At 44.2% G+C, this 25,693-nt stretch overlaps 1 protein-coding gene across 3 annotated transcripts in view; it reads right to left on the bottom strand.

The window, feature by feature from the left end:
• The window catches only part of CARD11 (caspase recruitment domain family member 11), a 70,893-nt gene that overhangs the window by 23,849 nt on the left and 21,351 nt on the right, over positions 1–25,693 (bottom strand). For all 3 annotated transcript variants that reach the window (XM_073361961.2, XM_073361960.2, XM_073361962.2), the window contains exons 2-12: positions 14,019–14,231; positions 13,213–13,350; positions 12,039–12,364; positions 11,363–11,542; positions 9,270–9,422; positions 8,671–8,796; positions 7,954–8,148; positions 7,123–7,302; positions 6,191–6,242; positions 4,923–5,038; positions 3,660–3,763 (exon numbers count right to left, since the gene is read on the bottom strand). In XM_073361961.2, coding sequence (XP_073218062.1) covers positions 3,660–3,763; positions 4,923–5,038; positions 6,191–6,242; positions 7,123–7,302; positions 7,954–8,148; positions 8,671–8,796; positions 9,270–9,422; positions 11,363–11,542; positions 12,039–12,364; positions 13,213–13,350; positions 14,019–14,231 — 1,783 coding nt within the window. The remainder of the gene's footprint in view (positions 1–3,659; positions 3,764–4,922; positions 5,039–6,190; positions 6,243–7,122; positions 7,303–7,953; positions 8,149–8,670; positions 8,797–9,269; positions 9,423–11,362; positions 11,543–12,038; positions 12,365–13,212; positions 13,351–14,018; positions 14,232–25,693) is intronic.

The following is a 25,693-nucleotide window of genomic DNA, read 5'->3' as shown; positions in this document are numbered from 1 at the left end:
ACAGGAGATGACAAAGTCTCACACCCAGCTTGTATTTGGCATTAGCTGGAGTCAGTGTAGATGGTGATGTCATCTGGTCCCCCTCTATTGGCCCAGTTAGGACACCTTTCAGGATCGGATGACAAAGATCAGGGGTCCCAGGAGATGGTGGGGGAGGTAGCCATGATGATGAGGCTTGCTCCTTCCCTATTTCCTGTCTTTTAATCAGCTAGTTTTATGGTAGCCAGCTTACCCTGCTACCCCCAAAGTCTCTTAAGGACCCCAAAAGGGAATGATGGGTGGAATAGCCCATCCCCTCATTATTCTGTCCACCAGTTAGGCCTAATTTCCAACACATCAACTTTGGTTCATTAAATTCCGGTCCCACACTTCTCTTGTTTACCAGGCATGATCTTAAGAGTCCTTGAATTATATTAGTAGCACCTTTTGTTTAGACTAATTCAGTCTGTTTTCCTATTGCATCTTTTCTCTCCAACATTTGTTATTATAGGTTATTGTGACATTTTACGAACTTTCATTCACTTTTCACCACTGAACTCACAATTAAGGTAAATTTGTAGGCCCAGTTATTATAGGTCTAGACAATTGAGTGATCCAATTGGCTAAATATGTAGACTCTAACTCTGCTGGACACTATGCACATCTGTCTTGTCAGACAGAAACAGGATGTGCTGCTGGGACAGCTTGCATGAAGGAAATGTGAGTCTCTCTCTCTCTCACAAACACACACAGCTCCACAAACAAACAAACAAACAAACAAACAAAAAACCACCCCAATGCCGTAACATCTGGAACTAGAGACAGTCATGGGTCCAAAGGTTTGCAAACATGGCAGATACTATGATTTTAAGATGGCATTATAGTTTTTACTGCATGCTGCAAATGTTAAGTTTTCGTTTGAAAAAACTAAGACAAATTTTCAAAAATGGTCACTGATTGTGGGTGCCTAGGTTGAGATACGTTGGTTCTGATTTTAAACAGGCTCTGAACTCTCTGCTCCTAGTGACTTCAAATGCACAAGGGCTTGCTCCTCTGAAAACTAGACCCAAGCTGCCTCAGCCTGGGCATTCAAAAACGGGGGCAGCCCAACTCAGTGGCCTAAATGTCTATCTTTTTCACATGCTGACACACAGCCAACACCTTGTACGCAGATGGGCTGCTCTCTCCTCTCAGCTCAACCATGCTGAAAACTGTCTCAAAGGGATGTGAACTCTGCTTCCTCTTCCACCCCATTAACCTCAATGAGGTGTGAACTTCAGAACCTCTTTGGGACCATTTATGTGTTAATGTTACCAAAGCACTGGCATTTGCCTATTCTCTCTCCTTTGCCTTTATAAAAATAGCTCTCACATGCAACCCTCTGGCCCCCACAACAGCACAATTTACAGAGGGCACAGTTAAACCAAAGAGAGTCAGGAAATGTGAAAAATTAAATACCTATGGCAACATGTTGTACATTTTACAGTAAACATGTAATGAAACAACCAAAAATGTAATACCCTAGATTTTAAGAAGAAAAATAGAAATAAAAATGCTACATACATGCAATGTACCAAAGTTAACATTTTAGTAAGAACCTTAACTTCTGTATTTCTCGCTTTTTAAAATTTCCACTGATGTTAGGAGTGCTGGATGAGTTGGGATTACCAGTTAACATGAATAAATGGATTGCAGTCATTGTTTCTGTAGCCAAAAGACAGGTTTCAGAGCAGCAGCCGGGTTAGTCTGGATTCGCAAAAAGAAAAGGAGGACTTGTGGCACCTTAGAGACTAACCAGTTTATTTGAGCATGAGCTTTCGTGAGCTACATCCGATGAAGTGAGCTGTCGCTCACGAAAGCTCATGCTCAAATAAACTGGTTAGTCTCTAAGGTGCCACAAGTCCTCCTTTTCTTGTAGCCAAAAGAGTTATTCTGAGAAAGTGGAAATCTGCAATTCCTCCCTCAAACACAGACTGGCTTAGTAAGCTCTCTGCTACTGCATTAATGGAAAAAATGACTCTGTTTAATAGAAATGCTTGGAAAAAATTTGGTCACACATGAAACTATTGCATACATTAGCAGTTCAGTATATATTAGTCCCCGATACTCATAGGGTATGTTCTCACTTATTTATTTAGATAGTCACTTTAAAAATTGATACCCTGCATGACCTCTATGGGTTCAGGTTTGTGTTTGTTGGTTTGTTTGTTTCTTCCAGGTTTTACAAATAATGAACACTGAATTGTGTTATTTATATGGTATTTCCATGTTGTGCATGCATTTATATATGTTTTGTTTCGTTATATGTTTATATAAAAATAAAGTTTAAAAAAATTTCCACTGTGTGTCCGGAACACCAGTGTTTTGCATTTCCTAATAAAAGACCAATATTTGGTGTGACAACAATAGCAGCCGTTGGGGTGCTACAATCCCATATGAACACATATCAAGGTCAGGTCCCAGGACTTCTGCTTTTTTTTTTTTTAAAGGAAGTCTGAACTTAAATGACACATCAGCAATTATGGTGAACTGGGAAGTATCTGTATTATTTGTTAGGAATATGGTTCAGGCTTCTGTATGTTTGGTTATGATGGAGGTACTTCCTATGGAGTTTAATTAAAGAAACCAAGAAGGACTGGTAAAACAATGACACAGATAACAGTTAGTTGGGGAATACCCCCTAACTGAATCCATGGAATGGATTACTCTTCCCAAGGTTAAAGCCTGGAATCAAGGGGGACCCTACCCTCAAAGACCTTAGAAAAGGGTGGGGGGGTTGCAGAAGCTAGGAGAGGCTGTTCACAGGGTGTCAGTGAAGAGCTAACAGGCTGACAAACACAGCAGAAACTGCAGCATGGTCAGTCTGTTTCCCCCTGCCAGAGATGGAGAGAGCTGGGCTGAGGGGAATTTACAGAGGTGTAATGATAGCCATGCATAGGCAGGCCATTCGTCTGGTTTTAAACCAGACAGCCCTGCTTTTCTAAATCTTTGTCCCCTGCCGAGTACTGAGACTAAACCACCCATAGTTTTGTCCAGTATCGGACGAGAGATGCCGTAATGAAGAATGCACTGCTCTGCCCTTGCCAATGTAATGTCGCATGCACTGTGTGAGAGAAGTCACGCCGGCAGGGGCAGAGTGGCATGCTCTTCAAAACGGCACCCCCATGCGGCATGACCTGGCCCGAACCATGCCCATGAGGTCACAACAAGAGAGGTAGGGTTATGCCGGTGAGGGCAGGGCCCATGCCATTCTCAGAAGTACCAGAATGTCCGCTACTCCAGGAATGTGTGAGTGGCCACCCTACCCATGCGTGTAGGGGCTTTTTATTTTTTTAACCCTGGGTTCTATGTACTTTGCACCTTTGAAGAATGAATAAAGAAAGCTTTGTTTTGAAGATGCTGTTTCTGTATCACTGCAAACAAAAGCTTGTCACAGGCTCCTCAAGGGAAATTCGTACCAGTGTCAAAACCAAGCTGGGCCTGTATCATTAACATAGTAGGGAGCCATGCATCCAGTCTGAGTCTGGTTGGACCACAGGATTCCACTCAGAATGAGGTGTGGGAAGCCAGGCCAGTCACCTGAGGAGTGTCTTGGGAAGGACTGAAAGGGGTAGGAGGCACAGTTAGTGCTACAGCCTTAACAATGTTTTTACCCATCTTTCACCAACACAGCTACTCACCTGCAATGAGGAGCATCTTCTTTGCACCGTCGGACAATTGAATCATTTCCTGGAGGTTCTGGAGTGGTGGACATGATACTGTGGTTGCGATTTCTCAGGGTTTGCTTTTATTTTAAAAAGAAAGAAAGAAAATCCATGTTAAGTGTCATATCCATTTCTCATTTTCAGAGTAACAGCCGTGTTAGTCTGTATTCGCAAAAAGAAAAGGAGGACTTGTGGCACCTTAGAGAGTACTCCTTTTCTTATTTCTCATTTTAAAAGCCATAAGTGTTTTGGTCTGGTGCTTTACTGACAGTCTCTGTCTTATATGGAGTAGGATAAACTCATTCCATGGTCACAGAGTACAATGCACATGAGCAATGCAAAGTGGCTGATTCACTGCAGAGTTTTAGCTTTAACCTTGTTAAGTGGGACATATGTTGCATTGTGAATACATGTATCAGAGGCTACAGAAAAAGAAAGAAAAATACATTTCTGCTCATTCTAAATAAATTAATAGCACCAGTTCATAAACTATTCTAAACTGCACTATAATCAAGACAGTGTAATTCATCAGTGTATCTGACTAATAGTCCCAAGAGTATCCCTATAAAGGCAGCTGAGCTTATTATGAGTGGCAGAGGGTCCCCCACTGGCTAGTCTAGGCTATAGTTTTTAATTTCCTGGGGGCAGCATTTCTTACAGTGCTCCGGCAAGGTGTTTTGTTCTTCATCAGGTCTTTTATTAACACTCTGCAAGATCATTCTAACTACACCTGCTGTGTCGGTGTTCACATTGTGTATAATGGCATGTCTACCTTGGGAGATTATGGGGCTACTGCAGAAACGGATTGGTTAGTGTGTGCAGAAATTAGCAGCTGCTAGCTGCGCCCCTTCCCTGACCCACTGTGGGTTATGGACATGAAGGGCATGAGAAACTCCAACAGAATTTCAAATGTTCCACTAAAATCAATTACAAAGCAGCCTTTGAAGAAAAGCCTCCACCTCCTACACAAAGTGTTAAATGGAGAGATGAGATACCGAGAGCCTGTAAAGTCCTGTTGAAATATCTTTAAATAAACATAAGCCAGGTATGTGATTTTGGGAAAGGTTAATAACATGGTTCTAATAAAATGCTGGTAAAAAGGATTAGGGAACTAGTGACAGGGCCCTGAGTTTGATCGCAGCTGGGCTGCTAGTGCAGAGCTAGTTCTAGGGGTGGGAGCTCTGAATCACATTACAGGGAAGGTCACAGACAAACAAGGGGCACCCGAAGGTTCCTTACAATTTTGCCAACTTCACAGCCGCTGACTGAGTTATTGATGGAAACAGGATTGGAGGAACTGGTGTCTGTGCGGCTGCTGCTGGCATCAGCCCCATCTTCATCCTGTGCTCTGACTGCTGTGCTCACAAATGACAGAGACAAAGGCAGAGAGGGAGACGTACACCAGAGATATTTATATTAGATCCGCTTCAGTATAAAACTCTTCCTCACATTCCCAACAAGACGTAGGATTTTCCAACCATTCGAGCTTATCTTCTGTCTGTCCCTTCATTCTCTTTACTAAATGGGAGATTGAGGAAGCTCTCCATTGACTTTTGATTCTATCACCCTTTCCTCCCTGTCTTATTGGGAGATGCTCTAAAGCAGGAATGTGCACACTTCTGGGGACCACCCTGCCCCTCATTCAACCCCTTCTTTAAAACACATTTCTCCTATGAGGTTCATGAACATTAAAGAAATATCTTATTTGTATAAAAACTTAAATGAGCTGGAGCTGGTCATCTGCTCTATGGGTGGAGATTAATCCATCTGCTCATTTAACATACTGTGTGTCTGAACTCTACTGATTGTCTGCTTAACATGTAGGCTCCATGGAGCAGTGACCATGTCTTCCTCTACCTTTTGTACAACACTGAGCATACTGCCTGCACACAACAAATAATGCACATACTCCCTGCTCAAACCATTATTTTTTGTTAAGTGTCTGTTAGTTAAATGCAGGGCACTAGGAAAATTCAGACAGCCAAGATGCACATGGTAATTTGGTGAGATTACAGCTAACTGATGGATATGTAAAAATTAATATCAGCAGTTAAAAATGAGTTAAAAATGCACTCCAGCTTGCCAACAGATAAGGGGACTGTTTAGATGACCGAGTAGATTAGGGGACCTTCTTACTCAAAGATTTCATCAATATTCAGAATCAGAAGAATGGTTTGATGATCTTTAAAGTAGATCTAATTTTGTCCCTTTTTAAATTATAATCAGATAGAAGATGCAAGTTAAAAGTAGCTAGAAAGCTGAGACTGTCTATGGGACAGGATAAAGGAGTCTATAGAGTGACCATGGATGGAAAGAATGATCAGACAGCATCTTGTCAATTTGAAATGATGATTAACATCATTTAGTGCAAAAGAAGACTGTTCCTTAGTCTCTCAGGTTTAGTTTTGAGTTCGCCCTGTTGGCATGTTTGTTAGAACAAACTGATGCAGATGGACTAGATGAGACAGACTGAGACAGACAATTGGGACACTGGTGCTCTCTCTGACCTTGAAAATCTGATGCTTTGCTTGTATTGATGGGGGATTTAGCTCGTGGTAGCTGAAAGAAAGAAGACAGAAATCAAGCCAAACTCAGGGTAGGTGTCACATTCACTGTAAAACAGAGACCTCCCTTCCTTCCCCTTTGTCACACTGCAGAGCCTATGTGCCTTCATCAAACAGGGCCTGGAGAAGAGTTATTTAAACACCAAATGCACTGCAGTTCCCATATTCTGGAGAGGCAATGACAAAAGATGAAGTGGGTCTCTTGTGACTGGTTTCAACAGGCTGCTCATACAAGAAGCCTCCCTTTGCCATATAAAAGGGAAAAATGGACCTCTACTGCTCCCGGCAATAAAGGCAGCCGGGGCTCAGAAAGGTTAGGAAAGGCAGAGAGAATTCAGATGAGGACAGAGAAAGAGCAGCTCATACATTCTATACCAATCTTAGATGGTAGGTTTTTATAATTCATGAATGCAGTGGCAGCCACCGTCAGCCCAGTAGTCAGGGAAGTCAAGGGCCTCAGTCAGGCTGCCGCTTATATTTGATTGAGTAGGACATGCTTCATGTAATTCCGAATTAGCTAGCTAATTTTGCTCCAGATTTTGTTTATTTCTTCCGATTGTTCCTTCCATACTATGCCAGCTTTTCCATCAGTGCTGCATTTCCCACCAGCCATTCCACATGTGCTGGGCTTAGGGCATTAAACCAATTTTCAAGACATACTTTTTTCACTACTATTAAGGAGGCAAAGATCCATTTTACTGAAGCCATAGTGAGAATATAAATGAGCGGCACGAGTACGGAGAGCATAGGGGAGGAGGAAAAGGGGGCAGCAATTGTCTCGCAAAACCTGATTGCTTCCCCCCCAACAAAGCCTGACTGTATCTCCTCCACAACCCATCTGAACTACACAGTTCTGGCCTCAGATTGGGACACACCTGGATTCCCTTCAGGTTCATTCTTCTCTTAAGTCGAGACTGATCAAGGAGGAAAAATTTATTGTCTTCTGCTGACTCTTCAGAGGTGGAGGAGTCATCTGCTTCCTGACCATTGGCTTTGGGGCCAGGAGCACCAAAGGTCTGGGAAATCATGGTAACCGGCAGATTCCTTGGTAAACTCTAGAGATAAAAGAGAGATTTTAGTGACCTTTTTCTGAAGGCTACTGCCAAAAGCGTAGCACCACTTCTCGTGGCCTCCCTTTAGTACATCTGGCAGGACTGCCTGTGGACCGAGTGAGGCCTGCATGCTCTGTTGTCATGGTGTTCAGCCACATACCTGTAGTTCAAGTGGTTCAGCCGCTGTCTATTGACCAAACAGATTGTGGTTCAGGTCTCAAACTAGAGACTGAAACTGAAAGTCACAGAAATTTCTGTTCGTCTTTAGCAATAGTTCATGGCCCGTTACCAGTTTACCTATTTGCAAACTTCATTAGAACTAGCTCCTCAGAAAGAGTTGTTAGGAGTTTCCTTCCCCAGTATGCAGGTAATCCACCCTCTACATTTCCTCCTCTTCCATTTGGTGTCAAGGCTCAGCAGAAGTGAACTGCCAGTCTCGTGGTGGCAGAGCCAAGTTCCAACCCTTAGCCCTGGAGGGCTTCTCACAGCATTGAAATTGAATAGAAGAGAAATTTCCCTCAACTGCTTTTTTTCAGGCTAGCATTGCTGCTCACAGACGGAATAAAAATAAAATCCCATCCTCCTCTACATCATGCTGTAACTGAGACAGAGCCATGAAGAGAAGAGAGCACAGCTAGCTCTTCCTGGACCTACCTGGTCATTACAGTTCTCCTTAGAGAGTCGTCGGAGTTTGCACTCCAGGTTAACAATGCAAGCCTCCTTTCGGACTGCCTCGATCCGAAGTTCATCGTTCTTCTCCTCCAGCTCCCGGATCTGCTTCCTGTACTTGTCCTTCTCAATCAGGCACTGTGAGTACTGGGTCTGTGCCTCATCTCGGGAACGGAATGCCTGCAGAGGAAAGAAAACACTGCTTCACACATGTGTGTCACATGGGTTCTTGTCTTAATTTAGATTGCGCCGTCTTTGGGACAGGGACTGTCTATTGCTGTGTGTTTGTACAGCTCCTAACACAATGTTTGGGACCTCTGTGCACTATAGTAATATGATTAATGAAGATGATGATGGCTGACAACTTTTAGTTGGCAGCAAATGTTGCAGAGTGCTAACCAAAAACCTTGACACTAATAAGCAGCTTACTGCGTTGCCATTAAAGAGTCAGCACCCACTGGCAGCTGCCACAGAACCTCGAAGAATTTCCCTACGCTTAGACTAGTAGATAATAGCAGTATTGCAAATGCCACTACCTAGCAAGCGTTTCCTTTTTTTAATAGCAACCATTATATGTAACAAATGTAGTGACAGTTTGGGTCCAATTACCCCCAATTCCCAGAGGTGGCTTCCAACAGAAACAGAAGAAAGAGAAGATCCAATTTCTCATTGTTACTTCCCCCCCCTCTAAATGTGATGTACCTGGTCTCGCTCCTTCTCTACCTCCTCGAGCTGTATCATCACCGTGGTCATACGGTGCTTGTACATCTCACAGTCTTTCCCCAGAGTTGAGCACTTTAATTCCAGGTCTTCTTTCTCCTCAAGATACTGCAAATGACACAGACTAATCAATAAAAGCAGTACATCAAAGTAGTCGGGAGGTCTGCCCTGTGGCACGGAGGAGATTCCTGTTCACCTCCAAGTGCACATTAATCTATACATTTGCTTATATAAGACATAGACATATATGGCTAGAGTGTAGCTCCGTGCTGAAAAGGCATGGCTGTGAGGAAGCTCAGACTACTGCAGTCCAAGCTGATGCTGATGGAGTCTTGTAAATTACCCCCACAGCAGTGAATGTTGTCTATGTGAAAATTAATTGATTTCAAGGAATTGCACCTGCCCTGCCCAGATGACCCTAGACAGATTCATGTGAACAGCTCAGGATGGGAAGTGAGGACTGAACCAAATTGCTACTGCACTTCTCCATTAGCAGTTACCTGCAGGTATCACTGGTCATCGCAATCAGAGATCCCTCAAAGAGATCTGATCCCACTCTTTCAGTCCTGTCTTTCTCTCACCTTGTCTCTCAGATCCTCCACATGACGGATCTCCTCCTGGAGATAAAAAATCTTGTTGACCAGCTCCTGGCGGTCCTCTAGCGCCTCCTTACGGTCATGCTCCAAGATATCCAAGATGGCTTTGTCCGAATCTGGCAAGCTACGTTTGCCAGCCTGAGGGGACAAGGTTTAAAGATATAGGACAGGAGGAGAGAGAAAGAAAGAAACAGACAGTAGAAGAAAAAGAAGAGAAAATGAGATTGCAGCAGGAAAGTAGGAGAAAGGAGGGATATTTGTTAATGTTTTGAAAGCTGAACAAAGCCCTGCTCACTGTCAGAATGGCTGTGGAGAAGGGGTTGTTTTTACTGGATCTGATATAATTGGATACATTTTGGATGCAATGACAATGAACAGCCTCTCCTTTGCTCCAGGCCCTGCATTCAAAACCTCTCTCTATTAATCAGCCCACACTGAGCACAGAGTTTGCCCTTTGCCAAGGAGCAGGGCCCAAGAAAACATGTAGAGGAATTTTTAAAGCATGCAGACTTTGCATGACTGTGCTTAATGAATATTAAACACATGCCTAGAGTCACCAATGCCCCTGCCTAGAACTTATACTTCATTTTCTACAATGTCCAGAAACTTTCTTTTCCCCTTTAGGAATTAAAGTTAACAAGATGACTGTTGGAGAAATAAATTGCATCCAAAAATAACTACATAAACCGGGAATCAAAGTAAAAAATCTTAAGCAAGAAAAATGCAAATTTATTTTAAAAATACTTATACTAAATTAGAGAGTCCACTGACATTTTGGTTACTGAATAAAATAAGTATTTCTAAATACTTTTTGTTATTTTGAGAGTGTTTTGTTTCCATTTTTAGATAGTTATTTTTTGGTGATTATTTCCTTATTTCCTTGTGTGTCATAGTAATCATCATGTTAATTTTTTAACAGCATACCAGTCTTCAGATTAGATCGCATCTCAATGTAAGATTGGATATTTTTATACCTTTTTTTAAGATTTGACCTTTACTTTGTAGAAAACTAAGGCCTGGTCTATATTAGGAAATTAGGTTGGTATAACCACATCGCTCAGGGGTGTGAAAAATCCACACCCCTGAGTGACACAGTCAAACGGACCTAATCCCCGGTGTAAACTGCGCTAAATCAATGGGAGAATTCTCCCATCGACCTACCTCCTGGGAGATGGAGTGCCTACATAGCATAGGTAGCGTCTTCCCTGAAGCACTCTAGTGGCGTAGCGGTTTATGGGAAGGCAAGCCCTAAGGCTTCTTAGGCACTACCAGAGAGGATACAGCTGTGCTCTGGCATAAGAATGAGTTGAGAATCTTTAAAAGGTGTCATTCTAAAAAGGAAAGTCTGTTCCTGCAAGGTGCTGAGCACCCACATGTTGAGATCGATCCTGGGGTCTGGCCAAGCCCTGCTTAGCACATCACCTGAAAAGGAGGGCTAAAGTGGCTGTGCCCTCCTTTATGCCCTTCCCTTACCCCAAATCTGGAGCTGGCCACCCCCTGGTGAAGCCCCCAGTGCAAGTTAGAGTAGTTTTCTGCAATAACCCACAAGGAGGTCATCTCAGTAGCTTGTCCCTTCTGGAGAGCAGAAACATTCTGAACAGGCCTCCTTTCCCCAGTCAAATCCCTTACTCCAGCGTGGGTGATGACATAGGGCTGGCTATGCAGACCCTACACCAGAAGAATTTAGGGGAGCTTGCTAAGGTGGTTTTGCATTGGTGAGGTTGGGCAAAACAATTCCAGCAGAGCCAGGATTTGGCTCATTGATTTCAATAGGAATTGAGAGGGCTCAGCACTTCATAGCAGACACTCAGCACCTTGCAGGATCCAGCCCTGTATTTGCATCTAGCTTTACTAGGTTAAGAATTCCTTTTGCTTGTTCATCTGTTTTATATGGGGTAATCTGCAGAAAGTTGGGGGCTGTGTAACCTTTTGGTCTTTGCAAACATGGTGATTGGGTTCATTGCAGCTTTGGGGGCACAGCTTCACCCCACATTTCCCACCAGTATAATGGGGGGGAGGGTGTACTGATTTCGAGGCAGAGAGTAAGGGGACGGGGTGTAATTCCTCCTCTGGTTTACCTGAATGATAGATTGTAACTCTTGGATTTTGGTCTTCATGATCTCATTCTCCCGCTCCAATTCCAGAACCTGTTCCTTCTTGGGTCGGTTTTCAATGTCATTCTTCAGCTTCAGTGACTGGTTCCTCTCCAGCTTGCATTCCTCCTCCATCTTATTCAACCGATGCTTCAGCTGGTCAATCTAGGACACCCCAGGAACAAATGAAAAGCAGAGAGGCACAGAAAAAAAAAGATTATCCAAAATACATCAAGCCTCTGGTATATGCTTCTCACCTCTAGCTGAGTGCATACAAAACATGGACTTCATGCTCTTGGGGTGGTTAATTCCCAACAGCTCAATACAGTGCTAGCGTGGTATGTTAGAATCCTTGGATAAACCACCATGAAACTTTAGTGCATCCTTGGGTAACTGTCCCAATATATTATTGATGCTGAAAAAACAATGTTTTTCCTTTCTCCATAGGCTGGGAAGTGCCACCCCTCACAGGGAATCTTACACCAATACACATCATCTCAGCTTAACATTTCATTATGCTGTGAGCCTCTAACCTGGATAAGCAAAGCAAGGATGAGTTCTACATACCTTTAGCATAACTGAAAATACCACTGAGCCAATTGCTACACTTCATCCTCCATCTGTGATTTAGACCCAAACCAATCCAGAGCATCTCTTTTACCTCTAACTGGAGGTCCCGGCTCCTCATCACAGCCATGTTCTTCTCTTCACTCAGCTGGGCGTATCTCATGGCCAGGTTGTAGTTCTCATCCTTCACCTTGATCAGCTCGTCATTGTAGTTGTTCCTTTCCTCCTTCATCTTGTTGTATCTCTCCTGGAAGGTCAGTAACTCTATATTGTTCAGTTTCAGCTGCTTCCTGTCATCCTCCAGCTGGCGGGACTTGGCCAAGAGTTCACAGCGCTGCACATCCTTTGTCTTCACCTGCTGCTGTAGCTTAATGATTTCATTCATTAGGAAATGGGTGAGACCCTCATGTCCCTCCTCCACTGAAAAGAATGAAACAGCCCATCAGCCCCAAGGTCTTTTGCACTGCTCTAGAGCAGGTTAATAATGTGGGTTCAGGCAAAGTTGGAACAGCACAGGTGGGGAACAAACAAATGCACACACACAATACACAAACAATGAAATATACAGACACAGTCAAACTCACTAACAGACACACAAATACCAAACATAGACAGTACAATCATCCATATATGCACCCCATCATATATAGAGTCACTATACACACACACACATACGTATATTTATAGTCATGCATGCCCACGTTCAGAGTACACACAGACATCATATGCAACTGCATATGTGCAGTCAAACTCATTTAGTCAGTCTTCACACACATTCTAATACACAGGCATATATACTACAATGGTGAATACACACATATACATGCACCTGGTTTTGGACTTGGTGGAGCAGGTTCATGTACACCCATTGGACCTGATTCTGATCTCAGTTATGCTGTTGCAAATCCAGAGTACCTTTGTCTATTTCAACAGAGCTACCCCAGACTCACATCAGTGTAACTGAGATGAGATTCTGGTCCCTAATTTATTTCTGTGAGGCACCTTGTAATGACTACCATTCTAGAAATGGAGGCAGACTGGGTAGCAGTCCTATTGAAGCTCTTCAGCTTCACTCCAGCAACCAGGGGTGTTGCTTTCACCAACAGCTTAGCCAATGCTAGGCCGTACCAGACCAGAGAGTGAGAGGTGGGAATGAGCTACCACCCGTCACTATGCCTCATTAACACTTCTCATCTGAAAAAAAAATCGGAGTCTTCTCTCGTGCCTTGACTCCAGCCCTTATTTCCTCAGGGACTGATCCTACTCACCGACAATGGTAGAAAATCTCCGTGTGGGCTCCTTCCCCGTCACCAGTTTGTAGAGTTCAGGATAGTAAAACTCCAGGCTCTCTAAGAAAACTACATAGCCCCTTTGCCCCTTGGTATGAAGGATGTCCAGCAGTCGGCCTAGGGACAACCCAAAAATAGTGCAATGAGAAAGGACACAGGAGTATTGAGAACAGGATAATCAGATATTGTAACCCTGAGGCCAACCCCGCTTCAGATTGAACAGTTGCTGGCACATAAATACACTCTGGAAAAGCCAGTCTTGTCACACTGTGCGCAGCTGATCTCATGAAGCTATGCCATGTATTCTCCATGTTTTGTGCGGGGTGTTACTTTGAAGGAATGGGGTAGGGAAGGTAGCGTTTGGATTTGAGCCTTTGAAAGACAAGTGGTATTCAACACAGCCCACGCTGTACAGTACTGAAATGCCAGAATGGCAAACCTTTCCACAAAAAGTGATGCTCAGATTAAAGGGTTGCTGCTGACCAGCCCCGATTGACAGAGATATCTGGGCACCTGGCATGGAAGTAGTTGCTTCCTATCATAACTGCAATGCACTGGCAAATTGAGGAATGAAAGCTTTGTGAGCGCCATTCTGTACAACACAGGCTTGGCCATAGTCACTATTACCAAACAGCTCTTCATTTTCGTGAACATCAGATTTTTCCCAAAAATCTAACTTAAAGGGAACAGAGACCCCTTCATAGATTTTAATTCAACGCTGGGGTCAGGTCAAACCCAACCCAGGCAATGCAGCACATAGTCTTGGCTGTTCAGGAATGAATTACCTGCTCGGTTAATTTTGGAGAGCAGCATATGCGAGTTGAGCACCTCATCCTCATCTTGCTCGTCGATGACTTTACACTGACGCAGATACGGGGTCAACTTGGCTGGATTGATGTACCGGCTCAGCATGTGCCGATTGCACTCTACGTTCTCCCACAGGGCTTCCTCCTCATCTTTCAGCATCTCTAGGCAGTCATCCATTTCTGGCTCGGCTCCTTAGCAAGGGAAACAAATCAGCATGGACTCAGGGGGGTTTCGGTCCTGTTTACCTTTCTGAGCTGCCCTGTCACATACGATGAACTCGGCTGCACCTCTCAGGAATGCTGATATTGCCCTATATTAAAACTGTTTGTGCTGAAGTGCAACCTGTCTTCAGCTCATCTGAGAAGTGACAGCTTAGAGAGGTTCTAGCTAGACTCTGAACGACGGCATATTGCTCAAGTGATGCTTTTGCATCCCAGTGAACTCTATGATGGTCCCTAAACATCAGAGAATTCCTCTTCTGAATGGTTACTGTGCTGCAGGAAGTGTAATGGAAGAAAGGGGCCTGAATTTGCAGAGCTCAGCAGCCCAAAGACATGCAGTCACTAAAGTACTATGGGGCATTCACTCTCCCCCGCCCCACGCAGGTTTAGCTCAGCTTTACAGATTTGAGCATGTACTCTTTCAGGTGTATGTGCAATGTGCAGGTACATGTGTAAGCGACTGCATCTGAATTTCCAAAAGTAGCTGTATGCATGCACAGTACAGGGCGGCTGTCTGTGAATCAGTGCATGGGCATGAATGTAAGTACCTGTGTGCGTCCAGGTATCTGTGTGGGTGTGCATGAATGGGTTTAAATGTGTGTGACACCATCGGAGCATGAAAATATTCTTGACTCATGCAAATGTGGTCACATAATATTTGACCTGTTGCTAAGCGGTCTCCTGCCAACATTTTCTCGGTGACCAGCTCATCTGGGGAGGTTACAGGGCAGGCAATGAGGTGAGAAAACATGTTGCGAAGTAAGTCAGCACACAGGAAAAGAAATCTCCCAGGAATCAGGTAGGAATGCTAGGTACTCTGAATTTTAAATGTTTTTATAATGTACTCTAAACTCAGCAATCAAGTCAGAGTTAGCCATTCTCGCTGGCTGGACTCAGCCTGTCTTCAAGATGTTAACAGCAGCCTCCCATTACTATATCACAGTAGTGCCTGGGAGAGCCCAACCCAGACTGCAGATCCACTTTACAAACACATAGGGAGAGAGAGTTCCCCCCCTGAGGAGCTTACAGTCTAAACAGACAGGACAGACAAAGGCTGGAGGAGATAGGGAGCTGAGAGCACAGAGAGATTCAGTGACTTGCACAAGGGGCCATCCACAAATTACATAACTCATTAGGGGTCCTTAATCTGTGTGTTTGTTCCAGCGTTCCAAGGGGGTGGGTGGATCTTAAAAAAAGTCACCAAAATGTGTTAGGTAATTAATGGACAACCCCTAAGTTCACAGGGAGAAAGTCTGTGGCAGGAGCTGAACCCAGCTCTCCTGACTCCCAATACAGGGTTTCCAAGACCTTCCTTCCTAGCAATTTGTTTGAGAAAATAACTTTCTATGTGCATGGCCTACAATCAAGTGTAATAAGTGTGAAGAATGCTGCATACAGCAGATATATCATGTAAACACCACAACACCCTCAGATGGGGAAAGGAAAGGCAGAGACAGTCTCCTTAAAGCTCCTTCCAGAGCTTATGTTCAAATAAATTTGTTAGTCTCTAAGATGCCACAAGTACTCCTTTTCTTTTTTAAAAGGATGTGATCGAACAACAATGTGCTGTTCTCCAGGTCAGAGAACAGAGTTCTGCTTTATGAGACTTTTCTTAGTAACTGACTTTTAATCAATAACTAATTAGCTCAATAGCAATAAACAATTTTCCTTGGGCCAGAAGAGTTCTCTTCAGTGTGTTATGACTTCCTCAGCCTCCAGTTTCAGGAACTGCAAAACTGCCTGGCAAACACTGGGAATCACTGGGCTGAGCCAGCCTTTAGGTCTATGAAGCCTGGGGCCGAAAGCGCCTTCAAATGTGGGGGAATGAGAAATTTGACACCTTGTCTATGTGAGAAAGATTTTTCTGAATATGGTTTACTGCTAGAACTAATGCAGAATAACATTATAACATTCAAAAACCAGTCGGAGAACACTTCAATCTCTTTGGTCACTCGATTACAGACCTAAAAGTGGCAATTCTTCAACAAAAAAACTTCAAAAACAGACTCCAACTAGAGACTGCTGAATTGGAATTAATTTGAAAACTGGATACAATTAACTTAGGCTTGAATAAAGACTGGGAGTGGATGGGTCATTATAAAAAGTAAAACTATTTCCCCATGTTTATTCCCTCCTTCCCCCCCCCCCCCCCCCCCCGTTCCTCAGACGTTCTTGTCAACTGCTGGAAATGGCCCACCTTGATTATCACTACAAAAGGTCCCCCCCCCCCGCGCCCGCTGCTCTCCTGCTGGTAATAGCTCACCTTACCTGATCACTCTTGTTACAGTGTGCATGGTAACACCCATTGTTTCATGTTCTCTGTGTATATAAATCTCCCCACTGTATTTTCCACTGAATGCATCCCATGAAGTGAGCTGTAGCTCACGAAAGCTTATGCTCAAATAAATTTGTTAGTCTCTAAGGTGCCACAAGTCCTCCTGTTCTTTTTACAGTAAGGGAGTATGCACACTGCTTTGTTGATGCTGTCTGTGGTCACTTGGGTGCCTTTGGCAGTGGTTACAGTGCCATTCAAGGCCTTCCTCCCCATGCTGGGGTTTGGTGGTGATCTCCCTTGCAAAAATCGAGTCCAGCTCCTCATAGTATGGACAGGTAGTGGGCGCATTACTGGAGGTCCCATTCTTGTCTCTTGCCAGAGCTCCTTTATTTTATAGCAGCACTGGCCTGTGTCCCAGGACTACCCCTTCTCCTCCATTTGTTTCTCCTTGCATCTAGTGACGTTGTTCAGATGGGCCTGGATGATCTATTCTTGCCAGAAGGCAAGGAAGTCCAAAACTGCCAGATGGGAGCATGAGGAAGCACAGGGCATGGCTGCTATATTGGGTATGCAGCTCCAGGTGTGTGAACTCACCACAGGCAGGAATTGCAAAGGAATGCACTTGCCTGAGTGCCAGCATTTAAAAGTCCATTCAAAACAACCCCAGAACAGTAGAGGGCACACAATCCAGATGTGAAGCTATGCAGTTTCGACAGCAGTGGGAGGACTGCCTGAAGCGAAACAGTTAATCCAAACTACAGATGTGTTCACAGGAACCTTACACTGAAAAAACTCATTCTGGAATAGTGCTGTTTCACTTCCAAAGTAGAATAAGTGTAGGATACGATGCCAGAGAATTAAAACAGAAAAAAGTATGTGTGTGTAAGGTAGTTTATCCCCGCCCCCCCGCAAAAAACCCTAAAGTTATCCCATGCACACAAGGCCTAAGAGTATCATAGCTTTCATTCTTTTAAAGCTAAATTTCTAGCCCTTTTCCTTGAGAGGATGGACCAAATGTGGGTCAAAGCTTGGAACTAAAGATCACAGGGCTAGTCTTTTGCATCCAAAAGCCCAATGCCCCAGATCCTTTGATTTTTGATAGGTTTCCAATAAGCTCACAGCTGGGCCTTGAGGGGAGCAATATAAACTCTTCTCTGCAGTTCACAACATCCCAGAATCTCTTCTAGCCTGCTCTTTGGAATCAGGAACTGTTACATTCTTTGCCAGTGCTCCCTTGGGACATCACTGAGGATCGGATCCCTCCATGAGATGATTCAGAGCGGAGTTCACTCAGCAATACCACTCTATTGCAAAAAGAAAAGGAGTACTTGTGGCACCTTAGAGACTAACCAATTTATTTGAGCATAAGCTTTCGTGAGCTACAGCTCACTTCATTGGATGCATACCGTGGAAACTGCAGAAGACATTATATACACACAGAGACCATGAAACAATACCTCCTCCCACCCCACTCTCCTGCTGGTAATAGCTTATCTAAAGTGATCATCAAGTTGGGCCATTTCCAGCACAAATCCAGGTTTTCTCACCCTCCGCCCCCCCGCCCCACACAAACTCACTCTCCTGCTGGTAATAGCCCATCCAAAGTGACCACTCTCTTCACAATGTGTATGATAATCAAGGTGGGCCATTTCCTGCATAAATCCAGGTTCTCTCACTCCCTCACCCCCCTCCAAAAACCACACACACAAACTCACTCTCCTGCTGGTAATAGCTTATCCAAAGTGACCACTCTCCCTACAATGTGCATGATAATCAAGGTGGGCCCAACTTGATGATCACTTTAGATAAGCTATTACCAGCAGGACAGTGGGGTGGGAGGAGGTATTGTTTCATGGTCTCTGTGTATATAATGTCTTCTGCAGTTTCCACAGTATGCATCCAATGAAGTGAGCTGTAGCTCACGAAAGCTTATGCTCAAATAAATTGGTTAGTCTCTAAGGTGCCACAAGTCCTCCTTTTCTTTTTGCGAATACAGACTAACACAGCTGTTACTCTGAAACCTGTCACTCTATTGCAGAAACGTTTTCATAGGAATTAAAAAAAACCCTCCATCAAGATCCCCCACATTTAGAAATATAAGAATTTCATTATAAAACAAGGATTTACTACACATGCACTAGCCATCTAAAACATCCAAGAGGCGTGGTCCTCGTCTCCATACAAGAGCCTTTTTGCTTCTTTCTTTACATCTCCCACCTTTGAAGTCCAGCATGACAAACATCCTTGACTCCTCTCAGAGCTGCTGCTTGGTCTATTACAGGGGCTATTAGTGAGTAAAATACAGCACCCTCTTCCCTTCAGGAGCTCAGGGTTTTGCTGTTGTGGGATTCCTTGGGTCGGATTCTGTTCTTATTTACAAGAGTGTGAGCCTGGAGTAACTCCATTTTCTTCCATAGAATTACTCCAGCTGTTCACTGGAAAAACTAAACGTGATTCTATGACAGCACCAAATGTCTATTTAACCTAATACTCTATAATGAATTAAATAATAGTGAGAGGCTGGAGCCTTGGTGCTCTGGTCAGGAAACAGAGGCGGTCAACTGAAGGCCAATGAAAACTAACAAATTCACTGCATGAGTGGCTAAGCGTTTTAAATGGAGAAGAGACTTCCAGCAGCACACACTTCCTGCATGTCTGAATTGTATTATTCCCTGCCTCTGCCCTTCCTTCTTCTGACACCTTTGCAGAGAAGCTGTTTTCACTTAAAATAAAAACCAATTAAAAATGACAGATTTCAATGTCCTTGAAATGTGTAACCATTTATTGCATCTGATCTTTATAAGCATTCTCTAGCATCTGATTCCAGCACTTCTTGAGCTGTAACCTGACACCTTCAGAGACTATTAAATACCATGGAAACACTTTGGCATCCATCACAAATCACAGGTGCAAATACACAAACTTGGGCTGACTTGAACAGTGATTTGGCCATAAAGAAATAAGACTAACCACAGCAGTTGAGAAATTGCTCTCCCGCTGTTCCTTTCAGTGTTTAGTATACAAGATATTCTTTAACAGTTGGAGATCTTAATCCAATAATAACCTCCAGCTAGTCCTAACTATTTCAAAGGTCTTCGTGGATTCAGAAGAATAAAAGAGAGAATTCCTTTTTACATTAAAAGAAGCATTCTCTTCCCCTCTCTCTTTCTCTCTCAGCCTTCTCTTGGCTGTTTCACACAAATGCACCTTCCTATGTGTTTGCTATTTTTTTCTTTTTGTTATATTTTTTGACTGAACAAATCACCTCACAGTTAAAGCTCTTCTCTGGTCTCTCTCAGCCTTCACTCTTTCACATGCCAGGGACTGCTCTCCACTGATCAAGGTGAAAAAACCACCCAGGGTTCCATAAAGCACTCATCTCCAGGTCAGATCTAAAGCTTCATTTTTAGACAGATAAAATGCTTGGGGTTTAATTCTTATTCTAACAACATCCAGTGAATGAGTTTAGCTTTGAATCCTGGGGTCTCTTAGTTAGGCGGAAGTCCAAAGGCAGGACAGGCAAGGAGCTTCCCTTAAAAGCAACAAGAACAGCATGGGAAAAATCCTGGGGATGGAGGAGTTGTTGTTCTGCAATTCAAGTGAGCATTGCTAAAACACTGTTGTGAAAAAGCTCCCATGGCCAGACTTCTATTCAACACAGCAGCATTCACCATGATGGTGCAGAAGTTAATTCCTCCAGCCCCTTAATTGTTTCCATTACTTTGCTCTGAATTCTTGCCACTCTATCAGTCCTGAGGTGACCAGAACCAAACCCTGCTCTCTAGAACTGAGTGGGAGCACAGTGTTCAGCTATCTCTGTGGGTCACTTGGTTGCTCCTTCGTGAGATACGAAAAAACACAGGGTGCCGTGCAAGTGAGGAGGAGGAGGAAGTTTATTCTGGAAGTGGTGAATTATCTGGGTCTCTTGGACTTCCGCATTTTGTTCACAGATGTTCATAGTGTGGTGGCAGTTAAAAAGAAACCACAACACAGAAAATTCTCATGTTAACTACACATTAATATACAAACGGGGTGGGGGTGGGGAGAGAGTGGGTTAGTGTTTGATGCTAAATAGTTGAAATAAAAGCAAGGTCTTAAATAATATTTATAAAAAAGAAAAGGGTTATATAAGAAAGATAACATTTTAAAGCTGGAACCTGCAAGCTGTGTGCCTATTATCATCAGCAACACTTTGTGTGTATGTTTTAGCTCATTCTCTTCCTTTGTATGTTTCTTTGGCACACAAGGGACAGGAAGTGCCCTCGTAGCATGTGTTTGCAGAGCACCTAATACAATAAATCATAACTAAGGCTGCGAGTTTGTCACGGAGGTCACAGAAGTCACAGACTCCGTGACTTTCCAGGACCTCCGTGACTTCTGCAGTGGCCAGTGCGACTGGCCCATGGGGCCACCTGAGCAGCTCCGGCAGCCCCTGGGTCAGCCACAATGGCTGCTGCTGGGGCAGTCTCAGGTCACCGTGCCTCTCTTCCCGAGCAGCAGGAGTTTGGAGGTGTTTGGGGGGGGCCCTCAGGGCTAGGGCACGGGAGAGGGTGAGGGCTCTGGGTGGCGCTTACTTTGTTGGGGGGGACCTCCCCAGAAGTGGCTGGTATGTCTGGCTCCTAGGCAGAGGCGCGGCCATGGGGCTCTGTGCACTGCCCCTCCCTCCCGGCACAACTCCTGCAGCTCCCATTGGCCGCCAATGCAGCTCATGGCCAATGGGAGCTGGTGCTCGGCGTGGCAGCAGCATGCAGAGCTGGCTGGCCGTGCCTAAACCTAGGAGCTGAGGGACAGGGTTGTCGCTGCTTCTGGGGATGCATGAAGCCAGGTAGGGAGCCTGCCAGCCCCACCAACCCCCCAGCACCAGCGGGGGTCCTGGGCTGCACGCCACTGCCACCCTCCCCCCCAGCACCTGCGGCGTCCCAGTCTGCCCCCCCCAGCACCCGCAGCACCCCATGTCTGCCTTCCCCAGCACCCGCGGTGCACCCCGGCCTTCCCTCCCTCAAGTACTCATGGCACCCCTGGTCCGCCCCCCACCTCAATATTTTGTCTGGGGTATATAGTAAAAGTCACGGACAGGTCACAGGCCATGAATTTTTGTTTACTGCCCGTGACCTGTCCGTGACTTTTACTAAAAATACCCTTGACAAAAATGTAGCCTTAATCATAATACTAATGACAGCAGAGAACTTTTTTCATAAGCCCTCTCTCTTTGTATAGATGCAGCTTTGCAGTATCAGAGCAACATACAACAACAACAAAACACAATAAAAAGAGAAGGATTTAGTGCTATTTTTTCTCCCAAAGGAAAATCAGAGTGTGAAATGTGATAAGGAAATCACTTCTTTTGCTTAAAGAACCAGGAAAAGTGTTTTTTGTCTTGACTCTGCCACTAGTTTTTCATATAGCCTTGGGTAGGTCATTGAAGGCCAAATGTTCAAAAGTGGCCTCTGAATTGCAGGTGCTGAACTTTAGACAACCACAGTCTAGTTTTAGAGGTTCTGAGCACCCACCACTCTCACTGATTCCGGCTGGAGTTCTGGGTGTTCTGCACTACTGAAAATCAGGCCCCTTTTATTTAGATGCATAACTATGGATTTAGATACCTAACTCTGGGCGCCACATTTGAAAAGTTTGTCCAGACAGGTGTCTAAATTTGGATACCCTAAAGGAGGAGAACCTAAAATCAGAGCCTGCTTTTGAAAATTTGAACCTTAGTCCTGGTCTACACTCGTGGGGCAGGGGGCGGATCGATCTAAGTTACGCAACTTCAACTACGTGAATAACGTAGCTGAAGTCAACGTACTTAGATCGACTTACCACGGTGTCTTCACCGTGGTGAGTCGACTGCTGCCACTCCCCCGTCGACTCCGCCTGCGCCTCGCACGGCAGTGGAGTACAGGAGTCGACGGGAGAGCGCTCGGGGGTCGATTTATTGCGTCTAGACTAGACATACCCTTAGTCTCCTTGTGTTGCAGTGTCCCCATCTGAAAATGAGGATAGCAATAAATACCAACATCACAAGGCAGGATTCATTAGTAACTGCAAAGCACTTTGAAATCCCAGGATGGTAGGTATTCGGGAAGTGTTATTTATTATTACCACAGTATTATTACTTCAGATTCTGAAATCCTCAAAGTATCTCTAGGAGGCTGAGAGCGTTGCTGGATAATCAGGGTTGAAAATAGCTATGTTTCTGCTTTACATAGTTTGGGTGGACACTGAAACAACCACTGCTATCAGCACTCCCTCTCTCTGTCTATAAGAGAGTCAACCAGCTTGCTAAATGCCCCAAGGTCAGCAAAATGTAGAAGATATAAAATGACGGACCCATAAAAAATAGAATAGAAAGTTTTAAACACAATATAGTTTTCCATTAGCATAAATACCTTCTATCCACTTCTCTTACTGAGTCAGGTTTCTTGTTACAAATAACTTACAGAGGGAAAGAGACCATTACTAGATTTGCAAGGAATCAGTGAGGTAAAGCTGGGTCCTTGTCATAAGGCATGCCCTCATCCCAATTGGAGAAGGCTAACAAGCTTCTCTGGGCTCAAATGGTACCAAATTGGCACACCTGCAAAGCGTATTCCAGCTAAAGGAAGCAAGCTTAAAAAAGAAAGCTTGTCACAGGAAGAAGTAGCAACCAGGAGGAAAGCTGGTGTGTCTCAGAAGTAGTTGACTCTTGCAACAAAGCAGCTGAGAGGGAAACAGCTGACAAGACTCTGCTGCCTACAAGGACTTACTAGACCCACGACAACCTGATCACTGCAGGGCAGGGGTTGAAGATAAACCTTGACCCAGGTCCATCTGTGCCAGACTGACATACAAATCAGACCTCTATAAGGGAACTCAGAGGCTGAATGTCCCCTTAAGCAGGAGATCCCCATAGCGCCATAGAGTTTGGAGTAAAGTTCCCAAATGGGGAAAGGACTATGGAAGTGAAAGAGACTCAAACTGCTTGAGTGTGACCCAAAGGAGAGGCTCAGCCTATCACAGTCGTCACTGAGGACAGCTGAGAGGCACGCTCATACATCACTCGATTTCACTCCCAGTTCACAAGAGAGTTACCCGTTATTCAGTTTCCCTCTGGGTCCACAAGGGAACCAACTATCATTTTCAGTACACATCAGAGAAGCGAGAGAGGGACAATCCAAATCAAACACCTACACTGTGGTTCAGAATGCTCTAGAAGCAAACCCAACTCACTGCTGGCAAAAGGAGAGAGAAAGAATTCCTCTTCACTTTTCATATTTATCACTTCCTCAAGAGATTCAGACCTAGAAGAATAAAAAGGAGAAATCTACAAAGTTGTCCCTATATTCATGTTTATGTCCTTATGAAATATTAAACGAGTGGAATAAATCGCAGGAGATTAGTTCCTAGTCAGGAGTTGTAAACAGGAGAGAACAACTGGAATGAACCTCAGAAGAGTTCTACTTTCCCAACTAATAATGGAACCACATAAAACTCCATTCCACCAAAAAGTGAAAGAATCATGCATGGATGAAGCAAGGATCAATTATTATCGTTATTGCGTAGTGCTCAGAAGTGGCTTTGCACTTCACAGTCTAGAAAAGATGACACACATCGAAGACAGAATGCTGGCAATTGTTCCACGTGCCAGGATAATCTTGCTTAATATCTGAACCATACACACTCTTGCTTATTCCATTTAGTTTTACTTGGGGTTGCATGGGGATTACCATCCCTAGCTTTCATCTATTTTGTGGAAGGGCAAATTGCTCCTTTACTGAGAATGCTGGTTTGTCCTATAAGACGTTGCTGTGGAGGTCATGTGTTCTCCTAATCAGAGCAATAATATTTAGTTTGTCCCTACAGTGACTTCAGTCCGGTACAAGATTAAGATTCATGTTTTCTGCAGTTCTCTCCATCTGGTAAGATATCTGTGGTCCAGGGCAAACCTACTGTACATTCCTCAAGTCTGTTAGCGTTAGCCCTTCAGAGTTCTTATCTAGTTCTCATACAGGAAGGAAAATGACTAATTTTGTCTGAATAGCAAAACCCACAACAGATTGTAATAGCCCAGACCGGCAGCATCCAATCAGATTTGCCTGCACAACATCCATTACCAATAATAAAAACACAGAAAATGGAAAAAACCCTCCTTCGCAAACAGCGGGGTAGCTACTCTTAGGCTTTTTTGCCACCCTTTCTGTGTGTATTCTCTTCTATGCAGGTATTTCTATCCCACCCACCACCATAGCATCTGAGCACTAGTTGTGTGAGGAATCATTCTGAAAAGCATCTGTGAGTGACTTAGGAGTCTACAGCCCATTTTGAACGCTGTGAGGCTACGCCTGCACTTAAAATGCTACACCAGCATAGCTGCAGCTGTGCTACTGTAGTGCTTCAGGGTACACACTCCCTACAGTGCCAAGAGGGGTTCTCCCACTACTGTAGTTAATCCACCTCCCAGAGAGGTGGCTAGGCTGTAGCTCGCAGTAGCTAGGCTGACAGAAGAGTTCTTCCATTGACCTGGTACTGTCTTTACACCAGGATTAGGTCTGTGGATTTTTCACACCCTGAGACATAGCTATGCCAATGTAAATTTTCAGTGGAGACCAGCCCTAAGACAATGAGACTTGGGCTCCTAAGAGTCGAAGTCATTTTTGAAAATGGGATTTAACTTAGACTCTTCTGAAAGCGTTACCCATGTCATTTCCCAATACATACTAAGAGAAAAAGGAATGATTAAACCTGTGATCTGGACAGACAACTTGACAAGTAGTACTTGTGACACCTTAGAGACTAACAAATTTATTTGAGCATGAGCTTTCGTGAGCTACAGTTCACTTCATCAGATCACCCATTGTTTCATGTTCTCTGTGTATATAAATCTCCTCACTGTATTTTCCACTGAATGCATCCCATGAAGTGAGCTGTAGCTCACGAAAGCTTATGCTCAGATAAATTGGTTAGTCTCTAAGGTGCCACAAGTACTCCTTTTCTTTTTGTGAATACAGACTAACACGGCTGCTACTCTGAAACTTGACAAGTGTTACTCCTGGGGGAATTCTGCGCCACTGCACAATGCAGAATTTTGCAGAAATTAACGTTGTGCACACAGAATTTCCTTTTTCCCCCACAGAAATGGGCTGCAGAGATGCTCGCTGCCACTAGGGCAAGTGCAGAGCCC

The sequence above is a fragment of the Lepidochelys kempii genome, chromosome 10 (assembly GCF_965140285.1).
Source record: "Lepidochelys kempii isolate rLepKem1 chromosome 10, rLepKem1.hap1, whole genome shotgun sequence".
NCBI lineage: Eukaryota > Metazoa > Chordata > Testudines > Cheloniidae > Lepidochelys > Lepidochelys kempii.
This window is presented reverse-complemented; position numbering and strand designations above follow the sequence as displayed.